This window comes from Dipodomys merriami, unplaced genomic scaffold, assembly GCF_024711535.1.
Source record: "Dipodomys merriami isolate MVZ:Mamm:240054 unplaced genomic scaffold, mDipMer1.0.p SCAF_7, whole genome shotgun sequence".
NCBI classification, from domain to species: Eukaryota; Metazoa; Chordata; class Mammalia; order Rodentia; family Heteromyidae; genus Dipodomys; species Dipodomys merriami.
In genome coordinates this window covers 68,742,641-68,758,883 of record NW_027206290.1, presented here as the reverse complement: position 1 = coordinate 68,758,883, position 16,243 = coordinate 68,742,641, and the positions used below count along the sequence as shown (strand labels likewise).

Genomic DNA, 16,243 nt, shown 5'->3' with positions numbered 1-16,243 from the left:
TCCTCGCCCGGGCATGCAAAAGCGCGGCGGAGGAGGTAGTGGCAGCCACGGGCGGGTGTCTGGCAGCCCGAGCCCCTCTGCCCGGGAGAGTTGCATAGACGTGGCCGGGAGGGAGAGCGCTCCTCCCCGGGAGCGGGCCAGAGGCCCCAGCGGGGTCCGGGGCTCAGTCGGTCCCTGGAACCTGGGGTCCCTCGAGAAGAGGAATAAATAAGAAAGAATCACTCCGGGCTCCCTGGAGCGGGAGTGGGAGGGCTCAGCAGGGCGGGGACCTGCCCCGTGACCGGACCTCCTGAAGCCCCCTCCTCTCCCTCCCCTCCAGCCGAGGGTCGACGTGGGCCCTCCCCCTTCCGATCAAGGTCAGGCCCGACGAGGGCGGGGCTCCTCCCGGATTTGGGGAGAAGGGCTGCCCAGTATGGCCTTTGCCTCTGGCTTCCCCGGCTGGCTTCCTGACCTCCCAGTCCAGCCGGGGAAGCCAGACTGTCCCTGGGTGAAGCCAAGAGATTAAATAGAATAATAAATAGATAAATAAATAAATACACAAATAAATAAGTGGAGGGGCCCAGGCAGGCAGACAAAAGGGACGGGGGGCATCGGTGAGGTGCTCCGGGCCTCCCCTAGCAAATAAGGAGGGGAGCCTGCAGTCATGGGGGTGGGGAAAGTGCTCAGAGACTGGGGAGACGACGGGTCTGGGCAGGGAGCCAAGGGGGGGGCTGTCCTGGGGCGAGAGGGACCAGGACCCCGAACTGACCCTCAAGTTGCACTATAGGCAAACTCCTGGGAGGCATGAGAGAGGAGGGGATGGGAGGAGAGAGGAGGGCACTGTGGGAAGAGGGTCAGAAATGCGGGTAAGGGCATGAACAGCTGGTCCTAAGGCCCTGGCATAGAGGAGGGGGGAAGACTGGGGGACACTAATCAGGGTGAGGATTCGAGCCCCAGGTGGACACACAAGGAAACTCAGCAGAGGCCTGAGGGTGTCGGTCTGAGGTTGGATGGGAGGTGGGGGTGTGGGGGGGTGCGGAACCTGTATCATCCTAGTATGGATAGGGGAAACTGAGGCAGGCATGGGCGTCAAGGGTAGCAATGGGCCTTTGATTGGGGCCTCCACTAGAGGGGGGGGCGGTCAGAGGCGAGAAGGCAGGACTGAAAGTTAGAAGACGAGATCTCGGGCTGGGGGGAGGAAAAGGATAGCGATGCGGACTTGGTGCCTGAGTTGGGAGCCTCGAAGGCGCGGACGGCGGGGGAGAGGGAGGAGTGTGTATCAAGATCCCAGTGGTGTGGGGAGGAAAGGAGACAAGGCGGGCAGCGAGTGGTGGGCCGGGAGGGGCGTGGACGAGGGGACGCGGCGGGCGGGGTGGGGAGCGGGCTCTGCGGGCCCAGGGCTCAGCTGGCGGGGCCGGCGGGGGCCGGCTGCGGCGGCGGCTCGGCGCCCTTGACGCAGGCGGCCTCGCAGTGCTTGTGGAGGTAGGACTTGAGCGCGAAGCTCTTGTCGCACTGGCGACAGCGGTAGTGCTTGAAGGCCGAGTGCGTCTGCATGTGCGCGCGCAGGTTGGAGCGGTCGGCGAAGGCCTTGCCGCAGTGCGCGCAGCCGAACGGCTTCTCGCCGGTGTGCGAGCGCATGTGGCCCTGCAGCAGCCAGGGCCGCGAGAAGGCCTTGCCGCACACGCCGCACTTGTGGCGCAGGTTGTGCGTGAGCACGTGCATGGCGAGCGCGGGCATGGACACGTACGCCTTGCCGCACGTCGGGCATTTGCGCGCCAGCTGGCTGTCCAGGCTGCGGTGCGTCTGCTTGTGGCGGCTCAGGTTCGACGACGTGGCGTACGTCTTGCCGCACTCGGCGCATGCGTGCCGGTGCCCGCCCCCCGCGGGCGCCCCTGGGCGCCCCGCACGCTCCCCCGCGCTGCCGCTGCCGCCGCCGCCCCCGCCGCCGCCGCCGCCCGAGTCCCCCGCCCCCGCCGCCGCGTCCCCACCGCCCCCGCCTCGGCGCCGGCGCGAGCGCCCGTCGGAGATGAAGAAGGCGTCCATGGAGTAGCTGTCGGTCACGGCCGCCTCCCCGCGGAAGTAGCGCGCCGACAGGCTCGACTGCGGGCTCTCGGGGTCGCTGTATTCCTCGGGCGCCACCGGCGGGTAGGCGGGCTCGGAGGGCGCCAGCTCCAGGCCTGGCTTCTGGTCGGCGGCATCGTAGCTGCTGGGCGGCAGGCAGTGCGGAACATAGCCTGGGAGGGCAACAAGGGCACGCTGGTGAGGAGCAGGCCCGGGGGGAGGCTTCCTGGGGCGCGCGCTGCCCACCTCCCCACCACCTCCCCAGTTTGGCAATGGTGGCGGCTCCTTGGGCCTGCCACCCACAGGCCTCAGGACCCTTATGGCCAGCTGGCCGGGTCCGCATCCTCCCCAGCTACGACAAACTGCCATGTCAGTCCTTGCAGCCCTGGCTTTACCTACTCTTAGGTACGTACAAGCCGTGCAGTGAAGGTATTGTTATGATACTCTTTGTGGATGGGGAAGCCGAGGCACAGACGGCCACCCAATCTGTCTAAGCTTACAGCAGTTGAGTAATGGAACTGAGATTAAAATCTTGGCCCATCTTTCGTTCCAAGCATATTCTGCTTGTTTTTTTTTGTTGTTTTTTTTTGTCGTGGGGCTTGAACTCAAGACGTGGGCACTGTCCCTGCGCTTTTTCACTCAAGACTAGCACTTTACCACTTTCCTCCTGAGTAGCTAGGATTACAGGTGTGAGCCAGCCCCACTATGTCTGTCTTCCCAGTTTACTGGAGAGGTTGAAACAGGAGTTATCACATGAATCCAAGAGATCAAGGCCAGCCTGGGTAACACAGCAAAATCCTGTCTTAAAAATAACTTTTTTTTTTTTGGAGGTGCATGCCTACCATCTCAGCACTAGGGAAGATGAGGCAGGCAGATGGTGCATTCCAGGCTAACCTGGGCTACATAGCAAGACCCTAAATATGGAGATGATCTCAAAATAAAACCAACTAAGTAGATAAGCCAACAAAAGTAAATAATTCAAACATTTTTTTTTAAAGGAGTTTGAGGGCTGGGAAGGTGGCTCAATGGTAGAGTGCTTGCTTCACATGCATGAGGCCCTGGGTTCGATTCCTCAGCACCACATAAACAGAAAAGGCTGGAAGTGTCACTGTGGCTCAAGTAGTAGAGCGCTTGCCTTGAGCTGAAGAGCTGAGGGACAGTGCCCAGACCCAGAGTTCAAGCCTCAGAACTGAAAAAAAAAAAAGGAGTTTGAATATTCCCTCTCAGGGTCATTGGGTGAAGCATATAAAGACATGGTGTTAAAGTAGTACTGTACTATGCTGTTACTGTATCCAGGCTCTGCCTGGGTGCTATGCCCAGGTGAACACATATACTAGTCATGAGAAGTAGCTACTATTGCCAGTCTGTTTAATCTGTGAGGAAACAGAAAAAGCAAGGGGGGAGCGCACTATAATTGTGATGAACATGTTAGCTGTTATAATTATTGCTTGCAAGTGATTTTGGTGAAGCGTACTTAATTGTCTGCTTTCCCTAGCTACACTTTTGAGTTCTGGGGCTGGGTCTGTGTGCCTAGCTGGCCTGGGTCACAGCAGATGTGGGATAAATAGATATTGCAAAGATGAACCACAGTCCACCTTGCCCAGCTCTCTGCCTCCAAGGGTTGCTGGAGAAGTTCAAAGGTCAAGAGCTTGGCATGTAATAGCTGCTTCTGAAAGGCAGCTTCCGCCTACTTTCTCCCAAGCCCGGCTCTTGTGCAAGCCTTTTCCAGTCCCCAGTAAGAATGGGCCTCCCCCTCCCCCTCCCCCTCCCACTTAGCTGCCGTTGGGCCAGAAATCCCTTCTGTCATGCTTTGAATGATTGGTACGTGGGCAGGCAGGCTGTCCCAGGGGATTCCATAAGGGCTTCTAGAGGGCAGGGGCCACCTCATCTGTCTTTGCCTCCCGTAGCCTCTTCTGGTCCCAGCACCTTCCCTGGGGACCCTGGGGGCTAGGCTCCTGGGAGAGAGTTCCTGGCAGACATTGAACAAACTTATCATCCTGGCACTTAATTACCAAGTGTTTCCATTGTCCTTTGATTCTGGAGAACAATGGAGGTTAGGCCCTTTACCGAGGTTTTGCAGCTGGGGAATAGCAAAGTGCCATTGCCCTTCTCCATCTGACCCCTGAGCCGTGTTATCCCCTCCCCCTGCTGTGAGGTGAGCAGGGGGAAGCTTGGGGAGCCAGGCAGTAGGCAGGACATACTGGTCACCCTGCATTCCCTCAAACCTGGCCAACCCAGCCTCCAGGCCCTTGCCTCTCCTCTGGCTTTCGGGACAGTCACGGGGTGAAGTCTGTCCCCTGACACCCAAGGCCACAGTGTGCCCTTGCTTTTCCCTCTGTTGCAGCTGCAGCTGGCTCAGCACCCTCTGCACACAGAGGGCTGGGCAATCTGATGACCAGTTTGGTAGCAGAGGGCTCTGTGGTCAGAGGCCTAGGGAACAGTGGCGGTGGCATTTTTTTTTTAAGTCTGGGGAGGGATGCCTGGCCTCTCAACACCCTATCTCACCTCCCATACCCCTTGATTCTGGAAGACCCCACCCTTCCCAGACCAGAAACCAACCAGCCTGGTGCTAAACTGTGAATGTCCAGGGAGCATTCCTTTGGACTGAGTTCACTGCTTGGTGCCCCCACCAGCTGTACTCCTCCCCCCACCCCCCATCTTCTCACTGAATCATCACAAGAGTCACTTATTTCAGAGAAGATGACTGAGGTCCAGTGGTGATGCTCAGAGGTAGAGCAGGGATTGTGAACTCCCAGGGGTCCCTGGGGACAGGGAAGGGGGCCCTGTGGGGCTGCCTCCTCCTGTCTCCAGGGCCCCATTCACTAAAGTGATTGTTGAGTCAGCGATGGAGATTCACCAGCCATCCTCATCTGCCAGCTGACCAGGCTCCACTGTAGGAGCTCCTGTCTGCCTGCTCTGTGGGACAGACAGGTGGGCACGTGGTCCAGGCCATGGAAGGGAAAAGGATTTGATACCCCAACACAGATTCTAGCTCAATGACTTTGGGAAAGTCATCTATCATTCTGTACCTTGGGTCCTATTTTGTTTTCCTGGAAATGAGAGTATGCAATCATGGGACAGGTCACTGCCACATGACCTGTGCTTTGTACTGTTACTAAGGAACAGTGACATATTGGTTAAAAGCATAACTTTGGTGCCAGATTGCCCCCTACCAGTCCTAGCTACATGGCCTTGGCCATTGGTCTTTCCTTTCCTTCCCTCCCTCCTTCTCTTTCCTTCCTTCCTTCCCTTTCTGATCCTGGAGCTTGAACTCAGGTCTTGGCTGGGCACTGTCCCTGAGCCTCTTTGTGCTTATGGCTAGACTACTTGAACTATGGCTCCACTTCTGGCTTTTTGGTGGTTAATTAGAGATAAGAGTCTCACAAACTTTCCTTTCTGGGCTGGCCTAAAACTGTGATTCTCAGATCTCAGCCTCTTGACTAGCTAAGATTATGGATGTGAGCCCTGATACCTGGCTTAATCCTCTCTTCCTCCTTCTCTCCTTCCCTCCCTCCATCCCTTCCTTCCTTATTTTTATCCCCAGTGCTGGGGATGGAAGCCAGGGCTTCATGTGTATGAGACAAGGGCTCAACCACTGAACTATATCCTTGGCCCATAACTATGTGACTTCAGATAAAAGATTTAACTTCTGTGCCACTACCCCATTTTTCAGATGAGGACACCAGAGCCTGGGTCCTGCAGAAGGTAAGCCTAAGCCAGGATTTTTTTTGGGGGGGGGTCTGGTCGTGGGGTCTGAACTCTGGGCCTGGGCGCTGAGCTCTTCAGCTCAAGGCTAGCATTCTACCACTTGAGCCACAGTTCCACTTCCAGCTTTTTCTGCTTATGTGGTGCTGAGGAACCGAACCCAGGGCCTCATGCATGCAAGGCAAGCACTCTACCACTGAGCCAACTTCCCAGCCCCTGAGCCAGGATTTTTAAAAGCCACACTGTGGTAAAACATGTTGGCTGTTCTGACCAACAGGTTCTGTGCAGCAGTTCTCTTGGCGTCTGCCCTGGCATATCTTTCTCTTTCCTTTCTGGGCCTGTTTCCTCATCAGGATGTGTGATTTCCTCATCCTGTTCTGGGAGAAAACTGGTGCACAGCAGGCAGCCCTTGCTGGAGTGTGCATTCTGCTGTTGGTGCCATCTGCTGGTAGCCGGCAGCACTGCATCACCTCAAACTGGATGCTGGAAGCTTTCTATACAAATTGGTGTGCCTTAAACAAGGACTATTCATTTGCTTTAGAGATGCATGTGGAATTTCTTCCAGAACAGGCATTGCTGGTGCAGACCTGATGCCTAGTGGATGTAAGTTGGACATTATTGAGAGCCACAAATGACTTTTTCTTTTTGTTGGTTGTGGGGCTTGAACTCTGGGTTTGGTGCTAACCCTGGGCTCTTCAGCTCAAGGCGAGTACTCTACCGCTTGAGCCACAGCGCCACTTCTGGTTTTCTAGTGGTTTATTGGAGTTAAGAGTCTCACGGATTTTCCTGCCCAGGCTGGCTTTGAACCGCAATCTTCAGATCTCAGCCTCTGGAATAGCTAGGATTACAGGGGGAGCCACTGGCGCCTGGCTGCATGACAGTTTTTATGGTCATGCTAGGATTAGGTACCTTCCTTTGTGATGGTGGCCAGGTTGCTTAACCCCTCTGGGCTCAGTATGTACCAGAAGAAGGTTGACCCTGTGCATCATGGATAAATTGGTGTTTCTCTCTACTGCTCTTTGTTGCCTCCATTCCTTGCTTATCCAGTTCTGCCCTGTGTGTCCTCAGGCAAGTGATTCAACCTCTGATTGCCACATCTGAAGAAGGGAGTCCCTAAAAACACTGGATGAATTGATGCGTGTAAATGTTTACCTGATACCAGGCACACAATTGGTAGCTTCTTGAGCTGTTACTATCATTGTTGTCATTATTATCTTTACATTTTTTGGTGATTCAGAAATATACACAGGTCTCTTGGGCAAGCCACCTCCCCTCTCTGGGACTCAACCCTGGAGAATCCTATAGGACACCCTATGCATGGAACTCGGACAGGTTTGAAGTGTTCCTTTGCCTCCAGGATGATGGCTGAACTACTTGTCCTCCAGCTGACAAGTGGAGACAGGTCTCTTTTGTCCTGAGTCCCACAAAGACAGGAAGGAACTGGGACCCTGGCAAGGTGACCTTGGGCAGGTTGTACTGCCTCTCTGGGCTGAAATCTTCCATTTAAGGAGCAGAAAGCAGAGTCGTCCTTAACATGGAGCCTTTGGGAAGGGCCCAGAGACATGCTGGAGATGGATCCATGTCACCTGCAGGTGACTGCTTTTCCCTGCCCAGACTTGATGGTTTAGATGAAAGGGCTGGAAACCATTCAACAACATAATTTTGGTGCTAAAGGGGTTGTGGGCGTGAGATTTAGGAGAATTCACAGGCTACAGACACTGTGACCTGCTTCTGTATTATTCTAGATGGCATGGGGACCCGCAACAAGTCCTTCAGGGATCCCTGTCCTGGCAGCTGGCTCAGCCATCTGAGGAACTGGCGCTATACTGTGCTGGAGGCTGGCAAGGGTGGAGGATGGATCCCAGCTCCCTGGAGGGGACAGTAGGCTTAACTTCCAAAGCCTGTGTTTTCTCTGAACAACCTGAGAGGGTGTGGGGCCTGCTGGGGAAAGAGAGTGTCACCTGGGGGTTGAGCTGTATTTTTCTTTTTGTTTTTTTCACTCGCACCATTCAGATAGAGTTGTTGGGACAGGGATAAGCTGTTCTGGAAAATGCTGGGCACTTAGTAAAATTTCGTAAATAATACCTAACAGGACAAATACTTATGGAGCACTTACTGAATGCAAGCTTCCTGGTAAGTGATTTATACACATTAGTTCAAGTCTAAGGTCGCATCCCTCTGTGCCCTTCCTGTGGAGAGACAGAGCCTGGAGAGGGGCCTTGGCCCACCTCGGGTTATAGAGCACTCACCACAGCCCTTGCAGGCGGCCTCTTCTTCTTAATGGAGAGAGAACTCTCTTTCCCAGTGTCTCCCAGACTCCTCTGGTGCCAAGTTTCCTCCAGGGAATTTCTCATCCCAATCCCATTTCCCTGTCCCTGAGATGTGCAGGAAGAGAGGGGTTTGGGGAGCCAGATTCCCAGGAAGCAGTGCTCCCGAGGAGGTCTCCCCTGCCGGGCAGGGATGCAGGGGCTGCCTGCACGCGTCTATTTACAGCTGCTGCTTGCTGTGCCAGGGCCTCGGGCCTCAAGAATCAGCTCCAGCCAGCTGAGCAGAAAGCCAGGTCTGTCAGCAGCAAAGCAGGATAAAAATAGTTTCTCCTGTCTGCGCACAGAGCTGGGCAAAGGGGCTGGGTACCTCCCCCTCCCCCTATTATATAGCATCTTTGTTAGAGGCTCCCTGGGCACTGGACCAGAAATGACACCCACCTCCTCTGAAGGCCTAGCAGCTGGTACTTCTGCCCACGGGGGAGGAGCCCTGAGTCCACACAAGGAGAGGACAGAGTTGATAGCTGGCTTGGCATGACTGGGGCTGATGCACACTGACCCAGGCTTGGGGGGCTTCTAGAGAATTCCAAAGCTCCTTGCCACTTCCACTGCTTCCTGGAATCCCCCTTATTCTAGTCCTTTTGTGACTGTGACCCAATTCCTGCAGGCCTCACAGGGAGGTCCATGGCTCTGCGGGAAGCAGTAGGGAGGACTTTTCAAGGGGGCACGTGGACAGAGGTGTGAGGGGCTTGAAGTCACAAGTCACTGGGCCATGGATGCTGGAGGAGCTTCCTGTCCCCCCTCACTCCCTTCCTCCCTGGTTGGGGACAGGAGTTCTGAAACAGCCTCTTCTGGGGCTCCTTCTAGAAGCAGGTGTCCTGCTGCCAGTGCTCTACTCCTCTCAGCCCCTCCCTGCCCTCAAAGGCTGTGGTCAGGGGGCCTGTCCCCCCCCAAAAAAAAGATAAGAAGGCTGGCAGTAGACACTTCACTACGGTGAGACCACGTCTGGGAAGGAGGCCAAGAGATCTGGGGAGCCCCATCTCTCTCAGTAGTATTTCACCCTGCCCCCTAGGGAGCCCCCAGGCTGGAAGGGGGGAGTCTAGAAGGTGTGAGCAGAGCATGGACCAGAAGGAGTGGCTGGCTCCACTAGTGAGGCTTTTGTGATTTCTGGCGCCCTATTTTGTCTCTGCAGATGACAGTGCAGCCTCCTGACTACCCTGTCTCTGTGTGTGCGTGTGCACGTGTGTGTGTGCGCGCGTGTGTGTGGCCTGAGAGCCTCTAGGCCATGTATGTTGTGGCCAGCATAGGACTTGGCGTTGGGTCCCATCCTCCAGGCTCTCTGCTTGGGAACCATAGGCCCCTCAGGTTCCACACCCGTCATGGGCCCTGCTATTCCACATTCCTATGAAGCCCTGCTAATTCATAGGAAAATCAGACTTCTGAATTCTCAGAAAGTCAGAGCTGGAAAGACATCAGGGTCATGTTCAGCTGCTCTGTTTTCTGAGAAACTAAGGCCAGGGACACCCAGGGGGCTCATGGTGGGGCTGAATTGAGCCCAGCCAGATTTGAGAGTGGATCCACACATGATCTTGGGCTGGAAATTGGACACACACACACACACACACACACACACACATACTCAAGTATTGGAGTTTGAACTCAAGGACTTGTGCTTGCTAGGCAGGCACTCTGCCACTGAGCCACACGTCCAGCCCTTTTTTGTGCTGATAATTTTTGAGATAGGGTCTCACTTCCTGCCTGAATTGAATGCCTGTGCGGTCACCTGCTTTTTATTTTTTATTTTATTTTTTTTGGTTCCGGTCGTGGGACTGAACTCTGGGCCTGGGCGCTGTCCCTCAGCTCTTTAGCTCAAGGCTAGCGCTCTACCACTTGAGCCACAGCGCCACTTCCGGCTTTTTTCTTATGTGGTCCTGAGGAATCGAACCCAGGGCCTCGAGCATGCAAGGCAAGTGCTCTACCACTGAGCCACCTTCCCAGCCACCTGCTTTTTATAGGCTTCCTGTTGTGGTTAGGATAATAGGCATGAGCCACTGGGTCTAGCTTTTGGTGGACAAGGAGTCTCCTGGACTTCTCTACCTGGTCTGACCTAGATCCACAAACCTTCCCAACTCAGCTTCTTAATTAGTTAGGATTACAGGATGCTACCAGGATGCTAGACATGAATTTTAATCCTAGACCCAGAATCTTGACCTGGACTAGTTCCTAGCCATTGAAACGTAAACCTGGATTTGTCCTGGATTTCAGACCTGGTCCTATAACCCCAGATACTGGCCTTGGACCTAGAGTTTGGGCCTGGTCCTAGAACTGAAGTTGGACATTGGACCTGGACTTTCGACATGTCTTTAACCCGGACCTTGAGTATGAACCTTGAGTATACTTCCCCTAGAAGCAGCTTGATCATAGAAGACGCAGATGGGCCTACTGTGTGTTCTTGGGCATCCCCTCCCAGCCTTTTCTTTGCTGAGGGATTGGGGAAGCCCATTTATATCCCTTCTCCCTCAGGGACTTCCCAAGGTGCATCGTAGATGTGCAGTAGCTGGGGCTGCTAGGCTAGGCTGTCAGGCCTGGCCTGGATCGTCTCCCTGGCGCCATCAGGCAAGGAGAGGAAGCAGGAGCTGGTCTAATGTCAACTAGATAAGCCCATGGGTAGGACAGGAGAGCTTCCTCGGCCAGCCGCCGGGGGAGGCCTAATGCAGCTGCAGAGGGCAGACAACTGCCTTATTGGATTGCCATTGATTCCTCATTGGCCAGGGTTGGATGCACTTTGAGAGGACATGGGGGCAGGCCAGGACTCAGTGCAGAGGGAGGCCTGCCCTGCTCCCAGCTGGAGTTTTGCGTTAAGTGTGAGAAGGGGGAGGGTCACTCTGGAGGATGCCCTTGGTGGGGATCTGTGGAAACCGTCAGTATGCAGGTGGACAAGCAACACCTCCTCGGGAATGGCTGAGAGTCCCAGTACCACCCCAGATGGAGGCCTAGGATTGGCTGGGGTGGCCTTGGTGGGGTCAGAGGGCGAGGTTCTATGGGGAGGGAGGGATAGGGGAATGTGAATTGGCACCTCATAGAGAGGCATCTGTGCCCAGAGCCACTCAAAAGAGGAAGGGAAGGCTCCAGGGAGTCAGCAATCAGTAGTGGAATGCCAGGGGCGTGAGAGATATTGGAGAAGATGGTAGGTTGGAGTTCACCCCCTTCTTCTAAGAGCTTTTCTCAATTGGGGGTATCCCTTCCCTATTTCTGAGATTCTGTGGGCTTGAGGTCAACATGGAACCCAGACACACCTGCTGTACTTTTTCCCTGCCAGGTGACAGAAGCTGAAAAGGGAGGGAGTGGGAAGCAGAGAGGGGGCGGAGAGGGAGAGATGGGGGGGAGAGAAGGTGGAGGAGGAGGAAGAGGAATCCAGGAAGTCTGCCATTCCCATTCCCAGAGCTGGGCGTGCTCACCTCTTTCATTTGGGGCCCTGCATCTTTATCAGTTGGGACCCTGATGTTCTCTGACTTCCACCTTCACAGCCCCCCTCCCCCCACCGCCAAGTCTCCTTCCCACCAGCTCATCCTGACCCAGCAGCCCAAGCTGCAGGAATGGCTTGTAAAAGGATCTTTCTAATAACTAGAACTATCTCCAGCCTCAGGCCCTCCCTCGGCCCTCCCTCCTTCCCCTCCTCCTCCTCCCTCCCTCTCCTCATTTCCCCCCTCTGCTCTTTCTCCTTGTTTACCCAGCACACTTACACATGCTGGGAGAGAAAAACGTCGGCTCAGCAATTTTTCACACTTCCCTCAACCGCTCAGCAAGGTTATTTCCGGCAGAGCAGAGACAACGGGGGCACTAGAGCCAGTGGGCTCTGGGAGGACCCTCAGGGCCCTGCCCACCCACCCCTTGGAGCCTGCACTGCCCCGTCTGGACCACAGCCGGGGTAGGGGAGAGGTTCCTGCAAGTAGGAAAGCCAGGCATGCCCTGCATCTTCTAGTGTGCCAAGGCTTGTGCCACCTCCAGGTCTCTGGCACTGTGCACAGCAGTCACTGCAGTGGGGGCCAGGTCAGGGGTCCTGTCTTATCTGTGGGGCAGCCTGCAGCGCATGAAGGAAACAAAAGTGCTCGATCCCAGAAACCTTGCCACCCTCTGCCAGGGTGCATGTTGAGCTGAGTCCCAGGGAACCCTGCCAGCGGCCTTGCCTTCTGTGAAAGCCTGGCTCTGCGGTGCCCCCGCCACACTCGACCTTCACAGAAGCTGAGCTTGTCAAACTTGGAAGGATGCTTAGTTCGTGACATCCCAACTCTTTCACTTGCGGGTAGTCTGAGGGCCAGAGAGAGGAAGGCACCTGCCCAAGGTCACACAGCAAGCCAGGGTGAGAAGCCAGGGCTCCTGCATCCCAGAGCAGGCGTGTGGCCATCAGAACAGCCCCAGGGTTCCCCAGAGGCCCAGAAAGTTGGCTTTGAGCCTTTTGGGAAAAGGGTGATTCCAGGGTGTCAAACCAGGGGAACCCCCACAGAGGCCCTACTGCTCCCTCTACACTCTCCACCATTCATTCCCAGAGCCTTTTTGCACTGAACTCAAGGCAAGACTTCCTCCCCAGGAGCAGCAGTTTGGGCTGTGTGGGGAGGGAAGGGTTTCTCAGGTTTCCTCTGCTGGCCTGGGGATGGGATCTAGAGGGCCTGGCAGGAAGCTTTGTGTCCAGCCTTAGGGGATTGTACCCACACTTGCAGAGACTTCCTCATGCCTGCCAGCTGGTCCCAGCCTTGTCGTGACTCCAGGTCTACCCTCAGTCCTGCCAGCCCTCACCTAGCCAAACCTCTGGGCTGTCTTCCATAAGCCCTGGGGTCAAGAAAAGAGGACAGGAGAAGAAGGGACCCGGGGGCAGAACAGAAGGGAGTTCTGTTGGGTAGCTGAGGGAGACTAGGGCTGAGGGGCCATGTGTCCCAGATCACTCCTTAACTTCTTTGACCTTGATGAGGTCACAGAGCCTTGGGCCCAGCACCATCGCTCTACCTGACTTGGCAGAGTGATGGAATGTGGGAGTAGTGTTGGAAAACCCTAGGTGGAAGCTACCACCTTCTGGGACACCAGTCTTTGCCATCTCAGCATCCTCACACCCCACATCCTTAGCTCTCTCTCTCTCTCTCTCTCTCTCTCTCTCTCTCTCTCTCTCTCTCTCTCTCTCTCTCTCTCTCTCTCTCTCTAGCTGATGCTACACGTGATGTCAGATCTTTCAGTATCAAAGCGACTCCTCCTCTCCATGCTTCTGCCCTAGTAGGGGCTATCAGAGGGGAGCCTCTTTGTGATCCCTTGGTGGAGGATGGTGCCCCATGGAAGCAGTCTCCCCTTCCTCCTCCCCAGAGGTCAGCCCCTTTGGACGACCTCTTGTTCCCCAAGCCCTTGGGCCTGCAGGAACTTGCTCTGAGAAGAGATGGAGTATGTGTTGGGGGGAGGGAGGGTAGGGGATGACTTACAAGGAGCAGCAGGGTTGACTGCTGGGGGCGGGGGGGGGGGGGAGAGGAGGGGGAGAAGCTGGGGAAGGAGAGGGAGTGCAGTCCAAGGGAACAAGAACCACTTTAGGGGTACCCCTCCCAGAACCCCCTTCTCTTTGCAGTCCCCAGGACAACCCCAGCCTTTGACAGGCATGTGGCTGAGGGTAACAAAAGAGTTCTTGCGAGGGGTTCTTGGAGCACTTGCTTGGTATTGCGGGGTGGGGGGGCAGGTTTGAAGGGAGGGCGGGTCCCCCTGCGCCCCCTCCCCCCAGGCGCTCGCCTCTCCCGGGACTTCTACAGGAGGGTGCACCCGGCAGCCAGCCTCCCTCAGCCACGCCGAGGGTATCCCCCAAACTGTCCCCCAGACGGCCCTTCCCGGGCTCCCTGTCTGTCTGCTCTCACCCACCCCGTCCTTCCAGCCCAGGGCTAGGGCCACAACTTTCCAAGTCGGGGGGGGGCGTGGGATGGGGGGTGCTGGCGCGTGGATGCGGGATACGCCGACCAGCGACTTTTCCCTTTGTACCACTCGGCCCCCGCCCCGCCCTCCGGGGCCCCGGAAAGTCCGCGGGGCGCACCGGGCCAGGCCCGAGAGGCCTCCCCCGCGGGCTCCCCGCCGCGCGCGCCCCTCCTTGCGGCCCAAGTTGGGGAGGGCCCGAGCCCCGCCGCACTCACCGTTGTCCCCGGGCGGCCCCCGGGCGCCGGGCAGCACGTAGGCGGTCTCCAAGGGGTGGTAGGTGGGGGCCGGCACCCCGCTGCACTGGAAGCCGTCCGCTTTGATCTTCTTCACCAGGAAGGAGCGCGGCATGGCGCGGCCGGCGGGGGGCTCGGCGGGGGCGCCGGCCGCCGGCGCGATTGGCTGTGCGCGCGGGGTTTCAGCACTGGACAGCTCCCAGCGGGCGCGCGGGGCCGGCAGCGGGGACGGCGGCCCCGGCCCCGGCTTCGGCCGCGGCTCCGGCTCCGGCTTCGGCTTCGGCCCCGGATCTGGCTCCGGCTCCGGCTCCGGCTCCGGCTTCGGCTTCGGCTCGGCTCTCGCTCCGGCTCCGGCTTGGCGGCGGCGGCGGCGCACAGACAGACGACCGCTGGAGCTGTGCTCAGCACTCCGGCTGCCGGCTTTATATGGGACGCGGGCTGGAGGAGATCAGGTGGTCCTCCAGCAATGGAACTGTTCAGCGCTCTAATCCATCAAATGTCCCCCAGGACAATCGCTCCGCACTCGTTCCCCTGAACCGGCGGCGGTGGGGGCAGGCCGGGCGCAGGGAGCGGCGAGCAGGCAGGCAGGAGGGGAGAAAGTGAGGGCGAGAAAGGCACAGAGACGGAGAAAGGGGAGTGTGTGTGTGTGTGTGTGTGTGTGTGTGTGTGTGTGTGTGTGTGTGTGCGTGAAAGAGAGAGAGAGAGAGAGAGAGAGAGGCTGAAAAAGGTAGAAATAGAAACAGAGAGACCAAGAGAAGGACAAAAAAGACGCAAGAGAGCAGCACGGAGAGAAGAAAGACAGCGATGGAGAAAGTAGCAACGCACTCCGGCACCCGCGGGAGGAAGAGAGAGATCAAGACACACAAAAAGAAAGACCCCCGCCCGGGGAGAGGGTGCAAAGAAAAGTGCAGAATGCAGGGAGAAGCCGAGGGGAGCCGAGGGCAAGCAGTCCCAAGCGTGGGGTCCAGGCACATGGGGACCCAGGGAAGGGGAGCCCATCAGCAGCCACCCTGCCTGCAGTCCTCTCCCGCTGCCCCAGTTCTGAAGTGGCCAGTGTGGATGCCCAGCCTTAACTAGAGGAAGTTACCCCCACCCCCGCCCCCAGCTCGGATTCTCGCTGGAGCCCCCTATTGGGTTTGGGGTTCAACTTTCTATTTCCCGGACAGGTGGGGGGAGCAAGTCGCCCATGCCAACGCCGGCCCCGTCCTGTTCCGGTGCCTAGCCCAGGCGAGCAGCGGCTGCAAGAGGAAGAGAAAATCGTCCAGTAATTAATTTCCCTGCGGCCGGGGGGGTGGTGGTTTTGACACATCTGAGGCTGTGTCTTTCCCTGAAGCGGGGAGCAGACAATAGAGACACGTGGACTGGGAAGGGAGAGGGGGGAGGGAGGGGGAGCGGGGCTCCTGCTGGAACTCTGCAGGTCAGCTCCTTTGTCTCTGGAAGGATCTCAGCAGACCTTCTACCCCCCCACCCCCCAATTCTGGTCCAAGCCCGAGGGAGCCCCCATGTCTTGGCAGTACTAAGGAGCAGAACTCAGCTCTCTGCCCAGAAGCTGCTGGGCAAAGCTCTGGGGCAGGGAGCCAGCCACAGTAAGAGTGGGCTGGCCAGTGTACAGAGTCCAGCATTGGAACCTCTCGGTGCCAGGCTCCCTGCCAATGGCAGTCTGTTGATTGGTACTAAGCGGATGGGGCGAGGAGGGATGGCCCTTAGGGCTGGATCCTCCCAAACCAGGTGGTAGTTAAGACCCAGAGAGGGCATGATGGTAATGGAGGTCACAAAGTCAACAGCAATTTCCAGAGACCTCAATGTGCTTCGATTCTGTGAAGTTAGCAGTTATGGTGGCCTTGGAAGTGTGGCTTCGAACGCTTAGAATAAAATTTGAGTCCCACTGGGCACTAGTGGCTCACCCCTGAAATTCTTGGTACTCAGACACTGTGTGAGATTCCTAACTCCAGTTAACCACCAAAAAGCCTTAAGCAAAAAAGTTAAGACAAACTAGGCATGGGTAGCTCATGCCTGTAATCCTAGCTACTTAGGAGGCTGAGATCTGAGGATCATAGTTCAAAA

General features: G+C 56.8%; 2 protein-coding genes across 2 annotated transcripts in view; one reads left to right on the top strand and one right to left on the bottom strand.

The window, feature by feature from the left end:
• Positions 1-16,243, top strand: part of Fam110a (family with sequence similarity 110 member A) — a 105,065-nt gene that overhangs the window by 4,999 nt on the left and 83,823 nt on the right. The window lies entirely within an intron of this gene.
• Scrt2 (scratch family transcriptional repressor 2) lies at positions 1,337-14,407 on the bottom strand. Its single transcript, XM_070007762.1, has 2 exons — positions 14,162-14,407; positions 1,337-2,213 (listed from the first exon to the last, which is right to left on the bottom strand). Exons 1-2 carry the CDS (start codon positions 14,292-14,294, stop codon positions 1,381-1,383), a joined length of 966 nt encoding a protein of 321 aa, XP_069863863.1. The 5' UTR covers positions 14,295-14,407; the 3' UTR covers positions 1,337-1,380.

What these genes read in the sequence shown, in the direction of transcription:
- Scrt2 (XM_070007762.1), bottom strand. Translation starts at nt 14,294, where the DNA reads ATGCCGCGCTCCTTCCTGGTGAAGAAGATCAAAGCGGACGGCTTCCAG. An exon ending in GGGGCCGCCCGGGGACAACG is followed by an intron (nt 2,214 to 14,161) that starts GTGAGTGCGGCG and finishes TTGCCCTCCCAG; the next exon opens with GCTATGTTCCGCACTGCCTG.